Genomic DNA, 22,447 nt, shown 5'->3' with positions numbered 1-22,447 from the left:
ATCATTACCTATTACCATTAACATCTGTCGTGACGTCATAAGTCAATTACCTCGTTGACATCATAGCTGACGTCACCGGATATGACGTCATGACACGTCACCGGATATGACGTCATGACACGTCACCGGATATGACGTCATGACACGTCACCGGATATGACGTCATGACACGTCACCGGATATGACGTCATTGATCACGTCACCGGATATTACGTCGTTGGCCACGTCACCGGATATGACGTCATAGCAAAAATTTACCATGCTTTAGATGTCAGTAAATACGTAGCTACGTAGACAGCGCCCCTAGCGGCAATTTATGAACTATCTATTGCTTACACGAATGTCTAGCAGAATTTTATCATGTTTTAGATGTCAGTAAATACGTAACTACGTATACAGCGCCCCTAGCGGCAATTTATGAACTATCTATTGCTTACACGAATGTCTAGCAGAATTTTATCATGTTTTAGATGTCAGTAAATACGTAACTACGTACACAGCGCCCCTAGCGGCAATTTATGAACTATCTATTGCTTACACGAATGTCTAGCAGAATTTCATCATGTTTTAGATGTCAGTAAATACGTAACTACGTACACAGCGCCCCTAGCGGCAATTTATGAACTATCTATTGCTTACACGAATGTCTAGCAGAATTTTATCATGTTTTAGATGTCAGTAAATACGTAACTACGTATACAGCGCCCCTAGTGGCAAATGTGTTAATGCTTAATAATAACCCATAGCCCCTAAGTAATCCCAAATCCCTATCCCGTTTAAAATCACTAACGCGTTTTTAGTGAGTAGCCCCTCGATAATTACTCGTAATCCAGACGCAACCTTTAATTCGTTCACTACCACACACATAAGCAAACACACAGTTATGTAACCAGCACTAGTTAAAGCATTAGTTTGTTTTACGTGGCTGCTACGACACGCTTCAGTGCAATGCACTTCGAATAAAATCATTCATTTTAACTTTGAAACTGTATTCAAAATATTCATTCTCGACTGACGGCTCTACAATGTTGAGCAAGCACTTTAATCTTACTCTAATTCAGAGGTATGAAGCGAGTTTCTATACCTTAGTCACTAAATATAATTAGTAAGCTTACAAGTAAAAATAAATTTATCAGGCAGACTTATAAATATTTTATTTCGAAATCTATTCCATTTGATACATTCGGATATAATAAAAATTTGTAATTAAAATACTTTTCAAAAATGTGGAAATCATTTTTATAACTTTGGTTAAAGTCTTTTATTCTTTTTATTATTTGACGCCATAACTATAATATAATTAATAAGCTTATAAATAGAAATAATTTTATCAAATAATATTTTATAAATATTAATGCGAGTTTTTATTTTGAAGCATATTTCATTGATACATTAGATTTTATTAAAAAGATTAATAATGAAAATAATAAGAATATTTTTATAAACGCGTAACTTCCGAGTGTTGAGTCCAGGTACTGAAAATAATAAGAAAATTTCTATTATTAACAAATTTTAATCGGCTTAGAATTTCCACTGTTTTCCCACGCCAATATCCTACGGTGGAAAACGAGGTTGTTAGGATGGAAAACCAGGGTATTTGGTGGCAAAACGTAGCATTACGCTTTTGCGTCCAGAAAGGAAGCGCGTAAAGTCACTGAGTGTTGAAAAATTAGGAAAGTAATTTGCGCGTTTTTATGGAATAAGTTAATTGTTAAAATTAAAATTGCATAAATATTATTAACCATGTATAGATTAAGCGTATAAAAGAAATATGTAAGTGCAAGTGAACAATAGTAAAAAGATAAAAACCCACCCAACCTTGAATACAAAAATAACGGAAGTAAAAACCTTGAGCTTTCAATTTCTAAAGCGACCAACCCTTAATAGTAACGAAAATGCACCTTCGTATTTGTAAAACAAGCTTTGTTAATCTGTAATCCAGGAGAGCTTCTATCTCGAGCTAGCGAAAGGGGAACGTTCCCAAACCACGTCTATTTCTCCACAAATCGAGAAGAGTTTTAAAAGAAATTTGTGGCCCCGGATATTCACTTATAACGTAAGTAAATTTATTGAAATAAGGATTAAGGGTTCTGTTAGAGTATCAATGGGCTATTCACTCTGATTTTCTTTACGGGTACCATGTTTTACCACTGTTAAAAGACGTGCGTCGAAGTACGGTACGATGTGGCTCCTCTTACGAGCCCAGCCCTTGGGTCGTCTTGTTATAACTTCGTATTAAATTATTTGTTTAGATAACCCAGAGTTGCTAAATAATTACCTCGGAACTAAGACCAATTAATAAACAAAAATAACTACCCAACCATTGTTTCAGTCCGGTGGAGGGATTTAAATATATTAGCTCTCCCAAGTAGCGCTTTTCTACACTGAGGCCAGAATGCGCGAGTGTTTAGCCCCTCGGTGACATTATAAACTACTTCAATCTCACTATTAAATTATACATTGTCGAGGGGTCCGACATTTACACGAAATCCCGTACGCTTCTCACGAAATCTTTGAAGTAATCAATAAATTACGAAATCAAAGAGGAAATTCCGAAATCTTAGGCGAAATCAAGAAGAAATCCCGAAATTCCGTACTCTTTTTTTTTTTTGGTATAGTCGGACCCCTCGTATATTGTACTTGGTATGCCTCAAAACATAAACATTTATAGCTTAGAAAGAAATACCAATATGGCGGCAAGGAATAGAGTAACGCCGGAATTGCCAGGAACGTTTGAATCAATACCGAACATCTGTAATTATAATAAACTAGCTTTTACCCGCGGCGTCGCTCGCGTGTAATAAGAAGTTCCATCAAAATGATATAAAGAATGGGTAGATTTTATTGATGACTAATATTTTTGTAGCACCCTAGGTCAGCGAAAGCACTCGGCGTTGCCCGTCAGCCCGTCGGGACATTTTTATTACTTTTCATGCGGACATTATTCCATAAAGAAGGGTTTTTAAATTTCTTGCCGCCATTTAAAAAGATGTCAACAAATGGAACCCAAAAGACCATTCAGCCCGTCTATAGGTTAAAGGAAACCAGTGTACTAAATATTTGCGAAATCGGTTGAAACGCGCGGACTTTGTTGCATAGAGAAGATTTTTCACATTTCGGGGCGCCATTTATTAAGATGGCGGCGGATTGGAAAAACCGCCTACTACTTATGAGTAACGTTCCTGCGAATTTTCAGCCTTCTAGGGCAAGCAGTTTGGACTGGGCGTTGATTATCAGTCAGTTTTTCAGTCAGAACTTTGATTTATATATATATATATAAATAAATTAGTTCTTCCATGATAGAACTAAACAGAAATATTCTTTAATTTGCTTGAACCGGCAAATAATAATGCTTGAACACGAAAGATTTGATTAAACAAAATTTCTAATAATTAAGAGTTAAACAAGATGGGCCAAGGGCTGGGCTCATAATAGTAGCCACATCGTACCGTACTTAACAGGCGTACATAAAATTTACGTGAATAGCCCCTCGATGCGCTACTTTTAACCGTGCTAAAATGATTACCAATAATCCTTACTTCAATAAATTTATTTATGTTATAATTATAATAGTGCGACGCCAAGAGAATACTTGAGTGAGTAGCCCCTCGATGCGCTACCCTTAACATTGTTAAAAGGATTACCCGTAAGGCCATTATAAAAACGAGGTTTTAGCTTTAACAATGCTAAACCGATTACACACAAGTAACCCTTAATAGAATAACAGAACGTTTTAGTGATTATCCCCTCGATGATCGAGTTGCCTTTAACAGTACTAAAATGATTACGTACTTAACGTTCAATTAATACACGCACTGACGCACAGAAACTTTTAATTTACAACTTATGCCTACGCATACTTATCGCATCTTAAAAATTTCTAACACGAACTTATGGCCAGAAGCGTTTGAAAGAGAAAGAATTCGGTAAAACACTCAACATTTGTAATATCCCGGTGCCTTAAGACCATTCCAAAAATAACATCAGTATATATTTTCTTTGCCTAGATTATAAATTCCCCTCGATTTCTTTCAATGTTGAAATAGGGGAGCGTGAAATCGTATTGTGGACGGCGACGACGGGTGAGACGAATTTTAAAGGGAGAGTACATATAGCTTAACCTTACTATCATAATTCCCTTCATAAGTAGACGAACAAAAAATATCACCTCACCACAATTCTCTCCCTTTTACTTTCCCTTCAACGACTAACGAAAACTTTTATACAGCCAAAGGTGGGTATATTGGCACGACGGGGACAACAACAACAGGGCAGGTCAAACTAAGAGCCTCACCGTAGATGTACGTCATACGATGTGGCTAAAAATACTTTAACGTACTTTTTCTTACTTGAGAAGTATTACTACTGAAAGCTTATCTAGAGTTGAGAATATTTAAATCGAGTCCATGGTCTTACCTTTTATGATGGCGGCAGGAGGATGGGGGGGGGGATGAAGAGAAACGTCCAAACCGCGGTCCCCATCTCTTTAGATGGTTACTGAAAGAACATGTAAAGGATCAAAATCTGGGTGCACGGCACCCGCCAAGTTGTCGTGCACTACCAGCAATCCTTTACCCGAAACATTTCAGCCTCATTTTGACCCCCTCTTAACTCGGTACTGGGGAATAGTACACCACTCATATTTGCACCTCAAAGGCACAGTGTTAATCCTAAGAAGTCCTCCAACTTCCAGTTTTCTAACTCATTTGGTTTCTGTGATAATCCTATGTGAAAATGACACATTATGAGACTGACTGACTGACTTACTGATTGACTGACTGACTGACTGACACATCATCAAAACCTCTAGGGCATTTCCGGTGGTGCTAGAATGATGAAATTTGGCATACTTGTACCACTAAGCATACAAGCAAAGGGAAAAGTCCCAAAAGCGGGAGTTTCCCCCTTTTAGCCCCTGAAATGGGGGTTTAAAATTAGAGTCATCATCTAAACCTCTAGGGCATTTCCGGTGGTGCTAGAATGATGAAATTTGGCATACTTGTACCACTAAGCATACAAGCAAAGGGAAAAGTCCCAAAAGCGGGAGTTTCCCCCTTTTAGCCCCTGAAATGGGGGTTTAAAATTAGAGTCATCATCTAAACCTCTAGGGCATTTCCGGTGGTGCTAGAATGATGAAATTTGGCATACTTGTACCACTAAGCATACAAGCAAAGCGAATAGTCCCAAAAGCGGGAGTTTCCCCCTTTTAGCCCCTGAAATGGGGATTTAAAATTAGAGTCATCATCTAAACCTCTAGGGCACTTCCGGTGTTGCGGGAATGATAAAATTTGGCATACAAGTAGGACTTAGCATACAAAGAAAGGGAAAAGTCCCAAAAGCGGGAGTTTCCCCCTTTTAGCCCCTGAAATGGGGGTTTAGAGTTAGAGTCATCATCTAAACCTCTAGGGCACATCCGGTGTTGCGGGAATGATAAAATTTGGCATACAAGTAGGACTTAGCATACAAAGAAAGGAAAAAGTCCCAAAAGCGGGAATTTTCCCCTGTTAGCCCCTGAAATGGGGGTTTTATAATTTATATCCCCTCGTAATAGGACATTATAATTTAATTTTTTCGTCTTTTAATATTAATATTTTTTACTAATATGATTCTTTCGTATTATTGCAAAATTTATGTTTTTTACATAATGTTTTAGTAATTAAGTTTTTTACTCATTTCCTTTTCATTTCGTCTGAAATGGTTCTAAGCGTGTTTTGATTCATTTAGTTTTTCTTAAATCTATTCTGTTGATTAAAAGTGTTACTTGCCACAATATTGTGTTCTTCGAATAGAAATACGGTTAACAATTATCACAGCCTGAGAAAAAAAAAGAAAGTTGAATGCAAAAAAGTTGAAAAAGGCAAAGCCAAGTAAAACTCTTGGAAAGAACAAATAAAAATCTAAAAGTACAAATGTTTATTTCACTTCATAATCCTACTTCTATAAATCTACAAGAACATGCACGTACAAAAAGGAGTGAAATCTCACCAAAAACATCTCTGTAAAAATATGCCAAGTTGTTTGGCCGTAAAAAGAAGTGAGATCTAAAATACGGCCAAGTTATTATCTCCAGGTGAACCAACATTTTATTCGACTTAAAACTTCTCAAGAATGTTTTTCTGACTTGGCCATTAGCATTCCAAACTTGCATCCTTCTTCTTTGCACCCGTGAAGGTTAATAACGGAAATTACAAGTTTAACCACAAAGGCTTATCAAGAATATTTAACCAATTTGATTTAATATTTTAATTTCGATCCATATCTGGAATTAAACGAATCCTTGATATGCAAATGGCCAAGTCAGAAAAACATTCTTGAGAAGTTTTAAGTCGAATAAAATGTTGGTTCACCTGGAGATAATAACTTGGCCGTATTTTAGATCTCACTTCTTTTTACGGCCAAACAACTTGGCATATTTTTACAGAGATGTTTTTGGTGAGATTAAACACTTACGCCCGTCTTTTCACAAACTAAATAAAGAAATACATTTTTTAAATTAATTTTTGGGACCCTTTTACGAACTGAAAGAGCTTACCTTCCTCAATACACAGATATTAATAATCTACACCTAGATTAGGCGGAAATACAACTCTCAAATCTAGTAATTCTCTATTGTGAATGTAATATTTTCCTTTGTGTTTAGCATATTTTTCAAGTTACTAATTTAATTACTATACCAGGGATAGATTTAATTTTAGAAGCAGGAATGGAGAACGGTTATTATTTACTTCAGTCCGACTCATAGCCTAGTATAGAGCCCCTCCCTCCAACACGTAATTAAAAGTTTAAAGTATCTTATAGGCTCACTTAAAGTACGTTTTGATGACGTTTCTGACGGGGAAGGCAAATAATACGTAATTCCTTTTTACCTCTGTCACTCTGACCTGCCTCTTCTTTCATACCCCACAGTCCCGTGGAAGGGGGTCCGTTTTTTATCGTTATTTTATTTTTTATTAATAGTAAATTATGGTTCTTAGATAAAGGTAACGGTTTTTTACTCTTTCCCTACACCAAAAACTCTACTAGATAAGTTTTTAAGATGGATTAAAGATTAACGCCCGATATGAAAATAAACAAATATCACTACAAGTGCAGTCAACACGTAATATAGGCGGCGTTGCTTCAAAGTCCTAAGCTAGCATGAAAAACCCACTATTTTTTTAATTGGATTTGCGTGGTCACGTGATGCGCATAACCAAGGTAACTAGGTACGGGTGCGCGAATCTCTCATTGGAGACGCCGAAACCTGAGCTCTAAGATTGGGCAGTTGAAGACTCCTAGCTACTATTATGCTCGTACCGCTTTTATATCCAATCCCTCTCTCTCTTGGATACTGATAAAAATTATTGCATTAAAAAAACGCAAGAAGCTTCAGAATGTCATCGGACAAGCAGAGTACCGCTGCGAGGAAGCTTTTTTCTTCTTGGCCCTCCTTGACAACTAAGTATAATTTAAAATTCTCGAAGAGAAGTATTATACACTTCTGATACAATATATTGTAACACACCTCTCATTAGTTTCATTACATTTGGACAATTAGATCCAAAGATATCGTGGATTGAATACTGAATTTACAATTTTGACATTGGAAATTAACTTTTATTAAAAAAAATCTTTCGACTCTAAAAGCTTGAATCTTTTTAATAGAATAGAATATATTGTGGAACACCTCTCAATCAAATTTCAGGAGATTTAGACCATTTTATCCAACAATATTGTGGATTAAATACTGAATTTACAATTTTGACGTTAGAAATTAATTTTTATTAAAAATCTATTCATTCTAAAACCTTGAATCCTTTTTAGTAGTAAAACACCTCTCATTAAAATTTTCGGACATTGGGACCTGTAGTAAAAAAGCAAAAAAGCTACCTCTTCCCATAGAACTTAATGTTAATTTTGGGTTCCTTTGAATAATCTTCAAAAGTTGAGCTTGTATGTCTACATGAAAATCGAATCTTTGAACGGGCTTCTATAGCGCGAGCAGCTTGCGTCGTGTTGCGCGTGATCGAGTGGGCTATGCTTAAGTAGGGAAGTTGTAGCCAAGGTGTACTAACTACATAGGAGTAGAATTGGTGGAAAATGTGTGAGCTTGAAGATTTCTTATAAGGAATCCCGAATTAATAAACTAGTCCCACCGTCTATTTTTTCCAAAAACGATAATTAATTAAGTGGTACTTGGGACCAGTGACTCTTAAGTTTTGGAATAAATAAACTGGTCCGAGCAATTAATAAACTACTTTTGGACTTGTAAACCTGTCTTATTTCCAACCCTGGTACCAACCACGAACATTGATGCACTCCGTGATTCATGTACCAACTTACCAAGCTGTGACCCTGGATTCACCTTGATGAAACAATTTTGAAAACCAGCTCATTTTGGCGTACACTTTAATATTTATACATATTACAAGGCACCGGCTTTCACTAAAAAAAAAAAATAAAACAAAAACGTAGAACGGATATTATGGTGTATATTAACTTTGTTGATGAACGCGTAACCTTCGCGCTATAAAATTCAAAATGAAATTGACACTATTTTACGATTCTTGGGAATGATACAATTTGTTTGTTTTTTTTTGTTTTTGTTTTTCTTTTCAATATAAAAACAAGTATTTTCTTATTTCATGGGGCTTTAGATTTCGCGGGGTTTGATATAAATATTCTTGTTATACGCATACGCGTACGTGGGTATTTACAACTCGACGTGTACCGGAAACGTTTACAAAATATAAATCGTAGTAGACCTTTTAGTAATTATTTTGTGTTCTTTCATTCATTCATCTTTAAAAGTTTTTTTTTTTTTTTTTGTATTTGTTTTTCGCGATTCTGCTACACCTAGGTCGTACAAAATAGTTCCATTGTATTATTAACATTGTTTTTATATTTTTTTTTTTTTTACACAAAAATTTCCCGAAATTCCATTTCTTCTTCGAGTTTTTGGCAAAATATTTCACATTTTCATAAATTTTATCTCCGGGATTTTTAAATTTTTTTGAGCCTTCAAAGAGAGTATAAACATCGGAAACAAAAAACAAAAAAAATAAATCAATTAACAATTCTCGCGACTGTTACGTTAAAAACGAGTTTTTATTTATTTTTTAAGTAGTTTATACTCCCTTAGAATCATTTTATTTCTCGCGATAATTAAGTAAAAGTTAATAGGACACCTTATAGTTACTTAGTAACAAACTATACGCGACAACTTGTTTCGGCTTATTTTTTTTTTTGTCATTTTTTTTCTTAATATATTACCGATATTTTGAAGGGAGACAATTAATAATAAATACAAATTAATAATTTATTATGGGGGAATAAACGTCTTTTTGAATTTTTTTGAGTTTTTTTGGCTGTACAATATTCGACTTGAAAACACGTTGCTATCGACGTTAAAAAACACTTTAAAAAGTTTTTTTTTTTGTTTTTAAAAACTCATCATCGTCCGTATTTGACTAGGGCGCGGAGTGATTTCGGAAGAAAAACAAGATTTCGGATGGCGACTCGAAAAAAAAAATGAAATATAAACAATATGGTCTCACTCTCACGTGACTACTTTCAAACTGATATTGGAGTCGGTGGCTCGAGCCAACGTATTGGCGCTGGGATATTTAAGTACGTTGGAAAACATCACTAATTCCGGATTGCCTTGTAAATTGGGCATACTCCGCGGATATTCGCTAGCTTCGTCTCCCTGGTTGGTTCCGGTTTCCCTCGGCGTCATATCCGCGTCCCGGAAAGCCGCGGGACAATCTTGAACGTCCCTGGAATCGGTTGACGGCGAGGAACTACCGCGATCGACCATTAAGGAGCTAGAAGATCGCTCGGAATCCGTCGAACTCGGGACCCCGCTGTACGCGGCGCGAGAGGGCGACCGGAAGCAACCTTCCCTCAACAAGGCCAAGTGACGCCCTCGAGGTGAGCCGCTAAAAACGGCGCTGAGCGAAGTAAAAAGTTTAGCGTTTTCGCTGGAAGAATGTCCCAACGATCGACGTTCCCAGTTAGCTCGAGGATCGAAAAGAGCCACTCCCCGATTAGCGGAGCCCCCTCTTTGACTGGCGTTGGCTAGCCGTTGAGCAGCCTCCGCGTTGGCGTTTTCCTCGTCATCGACCACTTCGTAAATATGTTCTTGAAGTTTGCGTCTTTTGCCGCTTCCGAATGACGCCAACGAGGCGTCCGAAGCTCTCGTTCTAACCGGGATATTTTGAGAGATTTCTTGACGCGCGCGTTGACGTCCCCGAGTATTATCCTGTTGATCGAAATCGTTGGTGGAGACTCGCTCCAAATAAGGTACCGATGATAAGAGACTAAAGTCCAGAGAAAGAGGTTCGCGACTAGCTGGCTCCGTCGATGGCGAATGAGTAGCGGAGTTTGAAGAGTCGAGACGGTTCTGTAGATTATACGCGGAATTTGGCAGCCAGTTTTGAAGAGGACACTCTTCAGCTAATGCTAGATTGTTGATTGTAGATGGGAGACCTGCTTAAAAGTTTAACCTTCATTAACAACCAAAGACCTATCAAACCAAAATGGCAAATCGATAAACAAATACCTGGTGTTGCAGACATCTGGTTTGTGTTGGTGTTTGCCGGGTACCGTTGACACGATGTCCACGCGGGTTGGGACCACTAAAATAGGTACGTTTAATTAGATTCGTTAGCTCTGGGGGCCAAAGAGGGACGGGTCTATTAGTTTCCAACACAATGTTACGTTAAGAGGCGAGAAAAAAGAGACGTTATAAAAACCTGCCTTCAACCCACCAGTTTGTCACTCGCTTTGAAATAAAAGCCGCTCGAAAGAGGAACGACCGATTGAAAGATACCAACCGTTTGAAAGAGAGAACCATCGAAAAGAACAGGGTGCAAATACACGCGTAGAAAAAACCCAGAGGAACAGAAAAATATACAAACCAAATAGGTCAAACAACCGCTTTCATTCACCACGTTTTTCGACGAAAAACCATTTCCGAAAGAGTCAAAATTTGCAAAAATTAACTGCGATTTGAATTGGGTAACGACGAACCTATCAAAGATGCGCGGTTTTAACCAATCTAAGAGATACATTCGTCATCACCCAACTGTCTAAAGCGCAGTTAACAAAAATAGAAGAGAACAAAAAAATTAAAAAATGAACTTTGATCGTGCAAAAGAAATGGGGATTGTTCATTATGTGTCGTTTGTGGCGCGACGCGTGGTTGTTTCGTTTTCAGCGGGGGGCGTTTTCTTGTTCGTGCTCAATACCTGTGGTGAAAGAGGAGACAACTGCGGGGTTTTGAAGGCAGGAGTTACCCACACTATGCTGCGCTAGGTGTGGGCCCGTCGCGCCGTTGCCCAAGGGCGCTCCAACGCCCATCGTGACTAGCCCATTGGCGTGAGTGTACAAACTAGGCCTTCCTCGGGTCGAATCCCGACCAACACCCTCGGCTTTGCTGGGTCTCATGCAATCAGGGACCCATTCGGCTCCTCTCAACATCTTCTCGATAGACTTACGAACCTACGAAAGGGTTGAACATCACAGCCGTCAAACAATGCGTGGCAAATTACTTCGTGTTCAACCAAAAATCTCACTTTTTCGTTTTTGACACATAAAATGATAAAGAAGCCAATTCCCTGTAGTACATTGGCCGCTGTGAATAAGTACGCCAATAGAGAGCTCGATTCGTCATGGACATAGAGAAGGGCGCTCGCCCAACAACCACAGGCCAACAATAATCCAAAAGCCGATCGTCTACTCCATGATCTAAAATGAAATAAAATAATATTTAATTATTTTACTATGGTTACGGACGTCAAAATAACGCGTAGTTTGTAATTCAGCTGATCTTGACCCGTGACTGATAATGTTAACAAACAACTTGACTCTGATTTAATGTCATAAATAAAAAATAACCCTTGGTAGTTGCAGAAAATATTTTTTTTCCAAATCAAAACACGTTAGAAAATTGCTTTTAATAAATAAGGAAGCCAAAAAAACCTTTCAAATACGCAAGAAAAAAATACATTTCTCTAGCATTAAAGAGTTAGTGCAAATATGCACTCTTCTTATAAGAATTTATTCCATTTTTGCCATGAATGCTCTGAACTGTAATAGTTCGTAAAAGTTTCTATGTATTTCTGGTAGCTTCAATATTCATTGATAATTCAGAATAAACACCTTGGATTGCGGGAGATTTTACATACAAGAAAGAGCGGCCCGAATATTTCCTGGAAGGTTTCTTAAAAGCCCAAACTTGAGAAATAAAATAAATGGAAGCCCATTTCCCATCTTCTCTCAATTCCAGAACGGAAAGTAAAGTAAAGAAAATTATAGACGCGGAGAGATACGTAATGCGAAACTCAATTTTAAAATTCCACATTGCCATACATTCAAAATGAGAACAACAACCTAAGCCGGTTCAAGATATTTTGGTTAAGAAAACTCCCCGCAATGATCGGGCGCACCTTAAGTTGAACCAGCTCGAAATAAAACGGAAAAGAGGGTAAGAAAAAGCTTTCTTGAGTGATTGCATTTTATTTTTCGAGACAAGTTACTGCTAGACGTCTTTGTCTTTAAATCCCTAGCGACATCTTCAAACCACCCCATATTCAAATTCACTGGTTTAGAGTTACGCATACCAGACCAGAAGCTCAAAATCTTTTAGAAACACTCATCCAATATTTTGGATTATACCTAAACCCTTACAGACGATAATTAACCATGGATAATTATTGCAATTTCCTGGATTTTTCAAGGAGTTTTGAAATAGCAATCTATATATTTATATTTTGCACTTTAAATGGGGTGAATTTGACTCCACGGAAGGAACTAATTTACAATTCTCAGGAGTCAAGGCACCAGATTTACCACCAGAGTCGAGCGGGAGTTGAAATAAATTTCGTGGCCCACCAAACACCATAGCGCTACCATTAAAGCGAGCCATCCTTATATAGAGGAGAGATCACAGGCAAAAATAAATTTATAAGTTTTAGGTAGAGGAACCAGAGAATCGTATAAATTTCTCTAGAAGGCTCATTTCCATAAATTTGCATCGATATCAGATTGCCCCGCCACACCTTATTTCGACCTCCTCCCTCTTTCTCTCTCTCCCTCTCTCTCAAGAGCGCACACCAAGAAGGGGAGAAAAGGTTCACAAAAAGCAGACTTGTTCATATCTTAAAACGGATAGAAGACGGAAACATCATCTCCCATTGAACTTACCTAAATTTAAGTCTAACCAAAGACTAGCCTAAACCTAACTTAATCCTAAACAAAGACTAGCCTAAACCTAACTTAATCCTAAACAAAGACTAGCCTAAACCTAACTTAATCCTAAACAAAGACTAGCCTAAACCTAACTTAATCCTAAACAAAGACTAGCCTAAACCTAACTTAATCCTAAACAAAGACTAGCCTAAACCTAACTTAATCCTAAACAAAGAATAGCCTAAACCTAACTTAATCCTAAACAAAGACTAGCCTAAACCTAACTTAATCCTAAGCAAAGACTAGCCTAAACAAAGACTAGCCTAAACCTAACTTAATCCTAAAGACTAGCCTAAACCTAACTTAATCCTAAGCAAAGACTAGCCTAAACCTAACTTAATCCTAAAGATTAGCCTAAACCTAACCTAACTCTAACTAACATATCATTTACAAAATGGTGGATAAGGCTGCCGTCTTTCCCCTTAAAAACATTTAAAACTAAGTCAAAGAAATAACTTTCTTATAATTAAGTGATCGTTAAATAAATCCTACAATCTGTTACCAACATCTAATCCGTCAAACTCTTCAAGGAAAATAAAAAAGAAAAAATCGTTGACGCTAGTTTAATTATACGTTATTTAAACCTCCTTCCTTTCCTTGGTAAAAAGTCTTGGCTTAATTAGTTTTCTTTACGCTATATAGAAAAATAAGAAAGTACGCTTGCTTACTTGGCCGTTTTTAATTTAGCTTGAGCTTTGTTGACGACTTTGGGTTGACAGCAAGTCCGACAGAGCGTTAGCAACAGCAAAAACAGACTAGCCTGAAATTGACAACCAAAAAAGATTAAAAAAATTAACAATATATAAAATTAAATACAGTTTAGTCAAGTGAAAAAACGTTAATAAGATACGCTATTAATAAAACAAAAAAAAATTGTATGGCTTATTTTTATCGTCTAAAAATTGGATGCGAAAAAATATTTGATATTTTCGGTAAGCCTTGGTTTGAATTTTAATATAAATTCAGCGCAATTTAATAATTCATTATGTCAAGTGCTTTATAAATACATTATTATTATGTTAAGCCTTTTTTTTGAAATTTTTAAAATCAGTGCGCTTGATGCTACGTGGCAAGCGAGTACGGTTGGTCGAACGGTTGTGTCACGTGATTGATGAATACGAAAGGTTGAAAAACAAAAATAACAATTTCTACGTTGTCTTTAAATCGTGTATATGAACTGGACTTGATGAAAATAAAAGGAATAGCCTAAAGGTGGAAAGTAGAGTTAGAGTAAAGGAAGTGGGGCGTGGAAAACGAACTGCTATAAAATTCTGCAGAGGAGAGAATAAAAATCCCGAGGCTATACATTCTTAAAGAAGAGGAGAGAATAGTATGATGGCGGGCATGAAGATGGGAGAGGGAGGAAGATAATGCCAGCAACAGGTTCCGAGGGCACTACAGGAATAGTCAGGAGCATCCAGAGAAATTCGAACCCGAGCTGGAAATAAAAACCATACACACAGATCGCTCGCCTTCCGCCAGAGAAAATAATCCATAAGAACGAACTATCATCGTGAATTTATCCATATCTCCCTTGAATAATGAAGTCTTACTTTAACAAAAGTGAATGACGTGATGATCCCATCTTATAATATTCTTAGGAGAGACTTAATAAATTCATAGTGATGATCTAGGGATGAAGGGGACGATTCCCATCTTCTTATAACGGGAAAAGAGAAGGGTGTTGATAGAAAGAATAGATATACGCCTCCGCTGATTCCTAATCATTTAAAGGGGGAGGGGGGGGGCGCCCATGGACATCAAAAACACCTGCCGGAATACGCCAACGATACCCTCCCTTATGACAGGCAATGATTGAGAAAAGCAATATATAATGCGTTATTACAGTAGACATATATATAATTAAAGAAAGGCGCATGGCGTTACCCGTTAGCCCGCCATTCTAAAAGATGGTGGCGGAAAATTGAACCCCAAAAGTATGCCATAAAACCCGTCAATAGGATATAGGGAGCCAGTGTACTCAATCTTAGCAAATTCGGTTGAAACGCCCAGGTTTATTAACATTTTTGGCCGCCATTTTTCAAGATGACGGAGGATTGTAAAAATCTTTCTTAGTACGTGTCTACTACTTAAGAGTAACGTCCCTGCAAATTTTCAGCCTTCTAGTTAAAGCAGTTTAGCCTCGGTGTTGATTATCAGTTACTTAAAAAGATCTAGATACTACGCCTGCAAGATGACTTCACTTGTAAACATCAGTGCAAAGCGGGTGAAACATTTCTACAGGGGCTATGGCAAAATACATGAGAAACGAAACCCCTGTAAGATGGCTGTACAGTCAAAATATTTTAATTTGGGAAAAATTGAAATTGATAATTAAATTAAATTGGTTATTTAAACTGAAGAGACGCGGCTTTCGAACCATTTCCCCTTTAATTATGGAATAAAGTGACGTCTAAAGACGGCCCGTAATTTGCCAGTTTCGGCTTTCATTTCTAACTATATTAAAGGGTTCATTAAAATCAAAATTACCAAAATAAATAAGTTCCGACCCAATTAGAGGAAAATAATTTTTAAATACCTGTTAAATAAGACTTTTAGCTGGCAGATAGTTCTATCAACTAAGTATTTTTAGAGCTGTCAAGTTTGACAAAGATAGAAACAAAAGATAGAACGAAAGCGACGTCGCGAAACGTACGAGAGAAAAAAAAATACTATAAGCCGACGTCATGACATTGTTAAAGCCCAACTTGAAATATTTCAAAGCTCAGCTCCTCGTCATTAAGTCAGTGTTGTTTTACGAAAAGTAGAAAAAAAGAATTGGCTTTTACTAAGGAAACAGACTCCGTCCTGTCGTCTAAAAATATTAAGAAAGCTTTTGTAAATGGTGGATTTTGACTGACAAGGAGTAACTCCCTCCAACAGAGCGAATCTAGAGGTTCGAAGTTAGAAAGAGAAGCTGTTTAGGATACGCTTCGGAGAGAGCGGAACGCCTATATGAAGGATCAACCAAGACCTAACAAAATAAGGAATCGAATAGAGAACAAGGTTTTAGTGATGCAAGGAACTTATCCATCCCATGGGAATAAACCCTAATTTTACAAGAAACATAGCAATGGGAAATGTTATGCCTTTTGTAATCTTGTTGTTTATGCTATCGTTGAGTGGATGGTGTTTAGTTAGGGTTACGTTATACGTTTAAGTTTAATTAGGGTTGGGTTACGTTACGTTTAAGTTTAATTAGGGTTGGGATACGTTACGTTTAAGTTTAATTAGGGTTGGGTTACGTTACGTTTAAGTTTAATTAGGGTTGGGTTACGTTACGTTTAAGTTTAATTAGGGTTGGGTTACGTTACGTTTAAGTTTAATTAGGGTTGGGTTACGTTACGTTTAAGTTTAATTAGGGTTGGGTTAGGTTACGTTTAAGTTTAATTAGGGTTGGGTTAGGTTACGTTTAAGTTTAATTAGGGTTGGGTTAGGTTACGTTTAAGTTTAATAAGGGTTGGGTTACGTTACGTTTAAGTTTAATAAGGGTTGGGTTACGTTACGTTTAAGTTTAATTAGGGTTGGGTTACGTTACGTTTAAGTTTAATTAGGGTTGGGTTACGTTACGTTTAAGTTTAATTAGGGTTGGGTTACGTTACGTTACGTTTAAGTTTAATAAGGGTTGGGTTACGTTACGTTTAAGTTTAATTAGGGTTGGGTTACGTTACGTTTAAGTTTAATTAGGGTTTGGTTGCGTTTAAATTTAGTCAGGGTTAGTTTTGAATTAAAGAATGAGAGGCAAGGATTATCTTTACAATTAAAATTTCGTATATAATATTTTTTATTTGGATACTTAAACTGATAAAGATTAATAGTTAAACATTAAGGACGTTGTCAAATTTCTTATCTAACGGGACCCCCGACTTATAATAAAAAAAAACATTTCCATTATGCGTAAAACTAAAAACATAACACAAAATGTTATACTTCGTTTCCTTATTTCTCTTATGCCATCAGGTAAATGTATAAAAAGCGATTTGGCTCACCCCTTAAAATGGAAGGCAGACGCGGTGTTATCTCTCGGACCAAGCTCAGACTCTAAAAAAGATGGCCCAGGTATATTTGAAACCCCCAGGAAATAAAAGAATGAAGAAAAAAAATATAATAAAACAGTACTACCAAAAGAAGAAGAAGAAGAAGAAGACAAGGAAGATATTTTAAGGGATACCAACACGCGAGTAATAGATAAGAAAAAAGAACATTAAAACACATTTGGGATCACGTACCAACCACCAGAAACTATAGGGGTATTTATACTAAAAGGATGAAATGGAAAAATAGTTTTACAAAGATCTGTCTATAATGGAGGTATCTTACACCGAAATCGACAAAAAAATTTGGTTTGTTTATTTAATTTTGAAATCAATGAATTCCATTACTAGACAGGGTAACGTAATAAAGGGTTCCCTAAAAAGGTTCAAGAGTCAGATTTTAGGTTCAGGTGAGGTTTTCCCGACGATGTACAGAGGTTATGTAGAAGGTGTTCCAAAAAGGGTAATTATAGGACCGGAAGTACAGTGGGAAATAATTTTTAGTCGAAAATGTAACTTCTATGACATCGTTTACAAGTAATGATTTTAGTGTTTTAGGGATGACCCCTTAATTAAACTAGAAATCATTGTCTAAACCAGTTTCTTATTTTAATTTCAGGGGTCATCCATAAAATACTACGCTAAATGACATGGATTAAATTTTCGACTCAAAATCGCCAACAGAACCCAGGGTACTACCACCACCTTTTTTGAAACACCCTGTATATATTTAGGCTCAGTTTATTTCTGGAATTATTTTCGAAAATATTTTGTGGTTACATCTACCGCCGCAATGCGTTAAAACTTCAACTCCGAAAAAAGGTGACCTTATAATAAATGTACACTGTATGAGTTAGAAAGAAGAAAAAAAAAGACCCTAGAACTCGGTAGATGGTGTAATAAAGATCGTAAACTTGGTCGTTAAAAGCGAATTACAACTAGGCACCCTCTTTTCCGAGCTAGTGTTAGCAACACGCTATGAAATATGGCTATCCAAAGAAAGAATTTAAATTTTAAATTTTGCCTGGGTCGGTCGGTCGGTGTGCGAAGCGCGGTGCAAGCTTCCTTTTTCTAAACAGGGCCTTAGTTCAAAGCTTTTACGGCATTCCCAGGTGCATCATAAAGGAATTATTGGATACTCTTTCTCGTTTGGAGAGAAAGGGTTTTCTAAATTTACAAAATATTAACTTTGAAAATTTCAAAATTTTCCTGCAAAAATTATTTAATATTTCGTTAAATTTAAGGGTACAAGTATAGTCTTGAAAAGTGTTTTAAGATTAAAGAGTGTAAAAAATGTGCAACTGAGAAATGAAGCGATTTTTGCCATTTATCTAACTTAGAGGTCAAAGGTTATTGCTTGATACACCAACCAATTTTGTTTTCTAGAAAGAAGAAATTGTACCTAAGCCTTCCCTTAATAACTATTCGTCTTGGTAATGGCCGATAAATTTAGATTGAAGAAAGAAAACTAAAGGTATATAACCTAGAGTATTACCCTAAGTCCATAAGATATGTTCCATAAGTTTGTCACTGGTTACAAACTGGAGCTTGTCATGAAGTGACGTAGGTCATAGATTCGAGGTAAAGCGACTCCTGGTGAGGCGCAGTCAAAGGCTTTGTACAGACTAAATAGGAGAAGATGGACTGCAAAACTAAGCGAGTGTATATAGGTACTCAATTCTCGCTTGTCGTTCTCGAAATAACTCGCAGTAAGTCTCTAGTATTACGAAGTATAGGTAGTGTCATACTTATATAACATTTCTTATAAACTTATGCTATTACAAAAGGGGGGAACTATCCCTCGACAACTCACCAATTTTTTTTTCAGGGACAAGTTTTTCACGAGCCTATGGAAATTTCAGGGAAAATAAAACGGTGGCATGGACCATAAAAGCTAAAGTTATCACGGTCATAAATTATCAACGGCAAATATCGAACAACCACGTACTCTTTCGAAAGAGTTACGTAAGGAAGTATATTATCACGAAGGTTCAAATAAAATTAGATTAATTCCAAATTTATCGTAAAGCGACGCCTGGTCAATGCTTAGTAATATAGGAAGATGGACTGCAAAACCGCGTGTAGTCAATTCTCGTTTGTCGTTCTCGAACTAGCTCGAGCTGTAAGTCCCTAGCATTACGAAGTATAGATAGTGACATACTTATGGAACATATCTTATAAATTTATGCAAGTATATTTTAATTATTTAGGAAATTAATGAAAATCCACGTTCATAAAAGCACTTAAATTCGTCTCTGAATTTAAGTAAATAACTTAATGGTACACTCTAGGGAATTAATTACAATTCAACCCCAAAAGTTTTAGTAATAATGAAAGTGAAAAAAAAAAATTCAACTGGGCTTTCACAAAAATTGGTTGAGATTTTAAAACCTTGTAATATGTAAGTCCGAAACTAGACTGCAGAGACATATTTTTCGTTTGAAAATTATTCTTTTTCCTCGATGCAAATAAGACCCAGGTCGCGTTACGACTAAATTAAAAAGAAGGAGTAAAAAAAAGTAAAAAAGGAAAAAAAAAACTTCCTAGGAAAGGGATTAAATCCGAAACTGGGGAGAATTTAATACTACGATGAATGTGTTTGAGTATTTACGTGAATATTTTCTATTAGTAATAGGGTTTCCTTAAACAGTGTGTTTTTGATGATGATAAGAATAATCTAGGTTTTGCCTACGAAAGGATGTAAACACTAAACCAGCCATATAAATTAAAGTGTGTGTTCTTTGGGCAAACTGAGAGGAAAGTGTTAAAGAATATTTTGTTGACAACATTTATTTTCGAAGATATGGGTCTCACAAACATTGATTGACCCCTAAAACATGTGGAGTGATTAGCTTTTACGCTTCTACGAATTTAATAATACATTTCTGCTAGATAAACATTCAATAACATCTTAAGATGTCTTCAGACTATTGAAGACTTATATGTCTTGCTCCACTCGTGTGGCTATTCCCTTGTTTCAGGGGCCAATCAATGTTTGGGAGCCCATATCTCCGTAACTAAAAGCTGTAGACCCCATGTTCTGGTGACACTTTCCACCCAGTTTGACCCTAACACACCCCTTTAGTTACCAGAAACACCCTTAACAAAAAAGAGTCTAGAACTATAGATAAACATATTTCACGTGAGCGCCTTTTTGATTGTCAAAATATTCCTTAAAGTAACCAAGTTAATTCACAATAATGTGGAAGGAGGGAGGTAACATTTCGATTAATTAAAACCTAGGAGCGCACGCGCTTTCCTCACTTTTAATTAGAATCTTTCGGAGTCCTTAGATGGAATGCGTTCCCGAAAAGTAGTAGTTTTTTTAGGGGTGCAATTCTTGTTTTTTGCTAGACACGCAGAAAGTCTAGAATTTATTTTTACCCTACACGCAGATGTTAGTTGACCCTAACTGAAGGGTAATACAAGGGTAAACTACAGTATTATGCATAGTAACAGGAAACGAAAGAGTATATCTTTAAGAACTAAATTAAACTCAAACTTAAATTGCGCTCACTATGCCTACATATTTTTAAAATGATTATTTTTTCTGTCTATTTTTGTAATAGAATACGGAGATAATATTTTAATTGAATCCGTCAGTAAATATGCTATGCCTTTTTATGAAAATTTTAAAAATATAATGATGCTGATATTCGGGGCACGTAAACGATTTTGATGATGCATTGAGTCAATTTAAAACGGTTTCTTTTTTGCTATAAAAGAAATAGCCAAAACTAGACAGAGAATAAAAATTGCAAAATATGACAAAAAGCTATTTGGAAGAACTACATGCGAAAAGAAATGTCTTTTTTTTCTTTAAAAGATAAGTTATTAAAATGTAGGAGACGATATGAAATTACATTTTCACCACGAAAACGGGGGGGGGGACATCAGTTAAAGGGATGATTAACTGATGTGGACTTCGTCGGAAAACGTATTTGGAGCACGATCTAGATGGTTGAAAAATGGAGTTAGGCTTAGCGAGCTAAAATCACAACTTTGTGATACGTTTTTACGCATATTTTAACACCCTAAATTAACTAGAAAATAACTTTTCGTTTTACTTCATTATCCCTTTAAGAACTAGCGGAAGTAGAAGAAAAAATGATTTAAATATTTTTTGGAATTGCCATCGCTGTACTTCGGATGGAAAAATACCAGAGATAACTTTTAAGAAAACTACTTTCTTCTCCTTTGAAAATTTATATTGGGGTATCACTCCGATCTAGTTCCTACACATTAAAATATATATATACACATCTTAGAGTGAATTGGAACCTAATATACACCAGTTTTTGGCAAAAACTGTTCTTATATTAAACTATATGGAAGGAAGATGTAGAATACTTACTTTTATACACATTTGGGTAAAATAAATTGGTAAGATTTTAGGAAAAAATATGTTATGTCCTACCCCTTGAGAGGGTTGCTAGGAGCGAAGGAAGAAGGGTAGATATATATATGGGGGTATGCTCGGGGCGGTACTTCTAAGGTCGTATTTTCCAAGAGTACAAAATTGCTTTTTACAGAATTCTTGGCCTCGTTTTGGATGAAGTGATGAAATTTACGATACATCGTAACTTCTAACTTCAAGCCGGAGCTACTTATATTTCCTACGCTATCCCGCATGCACCCGGCAAATATTTTAATGAACCGCAATGTCTGTACCGGACATTTTGATTTAAATAATGTTCAACCGTACTTTTAGGGCCAAGACTTACCGAACAACCTTAATGTTATTGAAATATTAAAGTGGTGAATATAGTAAATCACTCACCAAAATTGCCATCATAGCCGGTCCAACGAAACTGAAGACGTAGTAATTGCCCACGTTAATCCAACAGTAGTTAGGGGTTCCGTAACTGGTTGGGTCGATGGCCGAAGAGATGGCAACGATGCCAGCTGGGACACTGTAGGATAGTAAAGCGTACCATCGCACACGTTCTTTTTCGATAGGGAACAGTTCCGAGACAGTGGCGTACAAGTCGAAACATTCCGCCAGTAACCAGGCAAAGACCACCGTCAATAAGTAGTGAAGAAGTCCGGCCACGACGGAACATATTACTGGTGTCGATGTTTGGTGGATACCGGCCAAATAAACGGCTTCCGCCAGCAAGAGACAAACGACCAAATGTTTATGAATCGTAGCTCGATCTCCTTTCACGCCTCTGTTTAAT

The 22,447-nt window shown here is 36.6% G+C and overlaps 1 protein-coding gene across 7 annotated transcripts in view; it reads right to left on the bottom strand.

Moving 5' to 3' along the window:
• Positions 1-8,371: 8,371 nt before the first annotated feature.
• Positions 8,372-22,447, bottom strand: part of LOC149610206 (latrophilin Cirl-like) — a 331,713-nt gene continuing 317,637 nt past the window's right edge. For 4 of the 7 annotated variants that reach the window (XM_089859269.1, XM_089859272.1, XM_089859271.1 and 1 more), the window contains 6 exons: positions 22,048-22,438; positions 13,902-13,993; positions 11,559-11,730; positions 11,284-11,484; positions 10,544-10,619; positions 8,372-10,473 (listed from right to left, as the gene is read on the bottom strand). In XM_089859269.1, the coding sequence (XP_089715395.1) occupies positions 9,539-10,473; positions 10,544-10,619; positions 11,284-11,484; positions 11,559-11,730; positions 13,902-13,993; positions 22,048-22,438 (1,867 nt within the window). In that variant the 3' untranslated portion in view covers positions 8,372-9,538. Of the gene's footprint in view, positions 10,474-10,543; positions 10,620-11,231; positions 11,485-11,558; positions 11,731-13,901; positions 13,994-22,047; positions 22,439-22,447 lie in introns of all 7 variants that reach the window. The other 3 variants (XM_089859273.1, XM_089859274.1, XM_089859275.1) reach the window with 3 other exon arrangements.

The sequence above is a fragment of the Phalangium opilio genome, unplaced genomic scaffold (assembly GCF_054372755.1).
Source record: "Phalangium opilio isolate 3A_F unplaced genomic scaffold, DU_Popi_V2 ptg000329l_1, whole genome shotgun sequence".
Classification (NCBI taxonomy): Eukaryota; Metazoa; Arthropoda; class Arachnida; order Opiliones; family Phalangiidae; genus Phalangium; species Phalangium opilio.
This window is presented reverse-complemented; position numbering and strand designations above follow the sequence as displayed.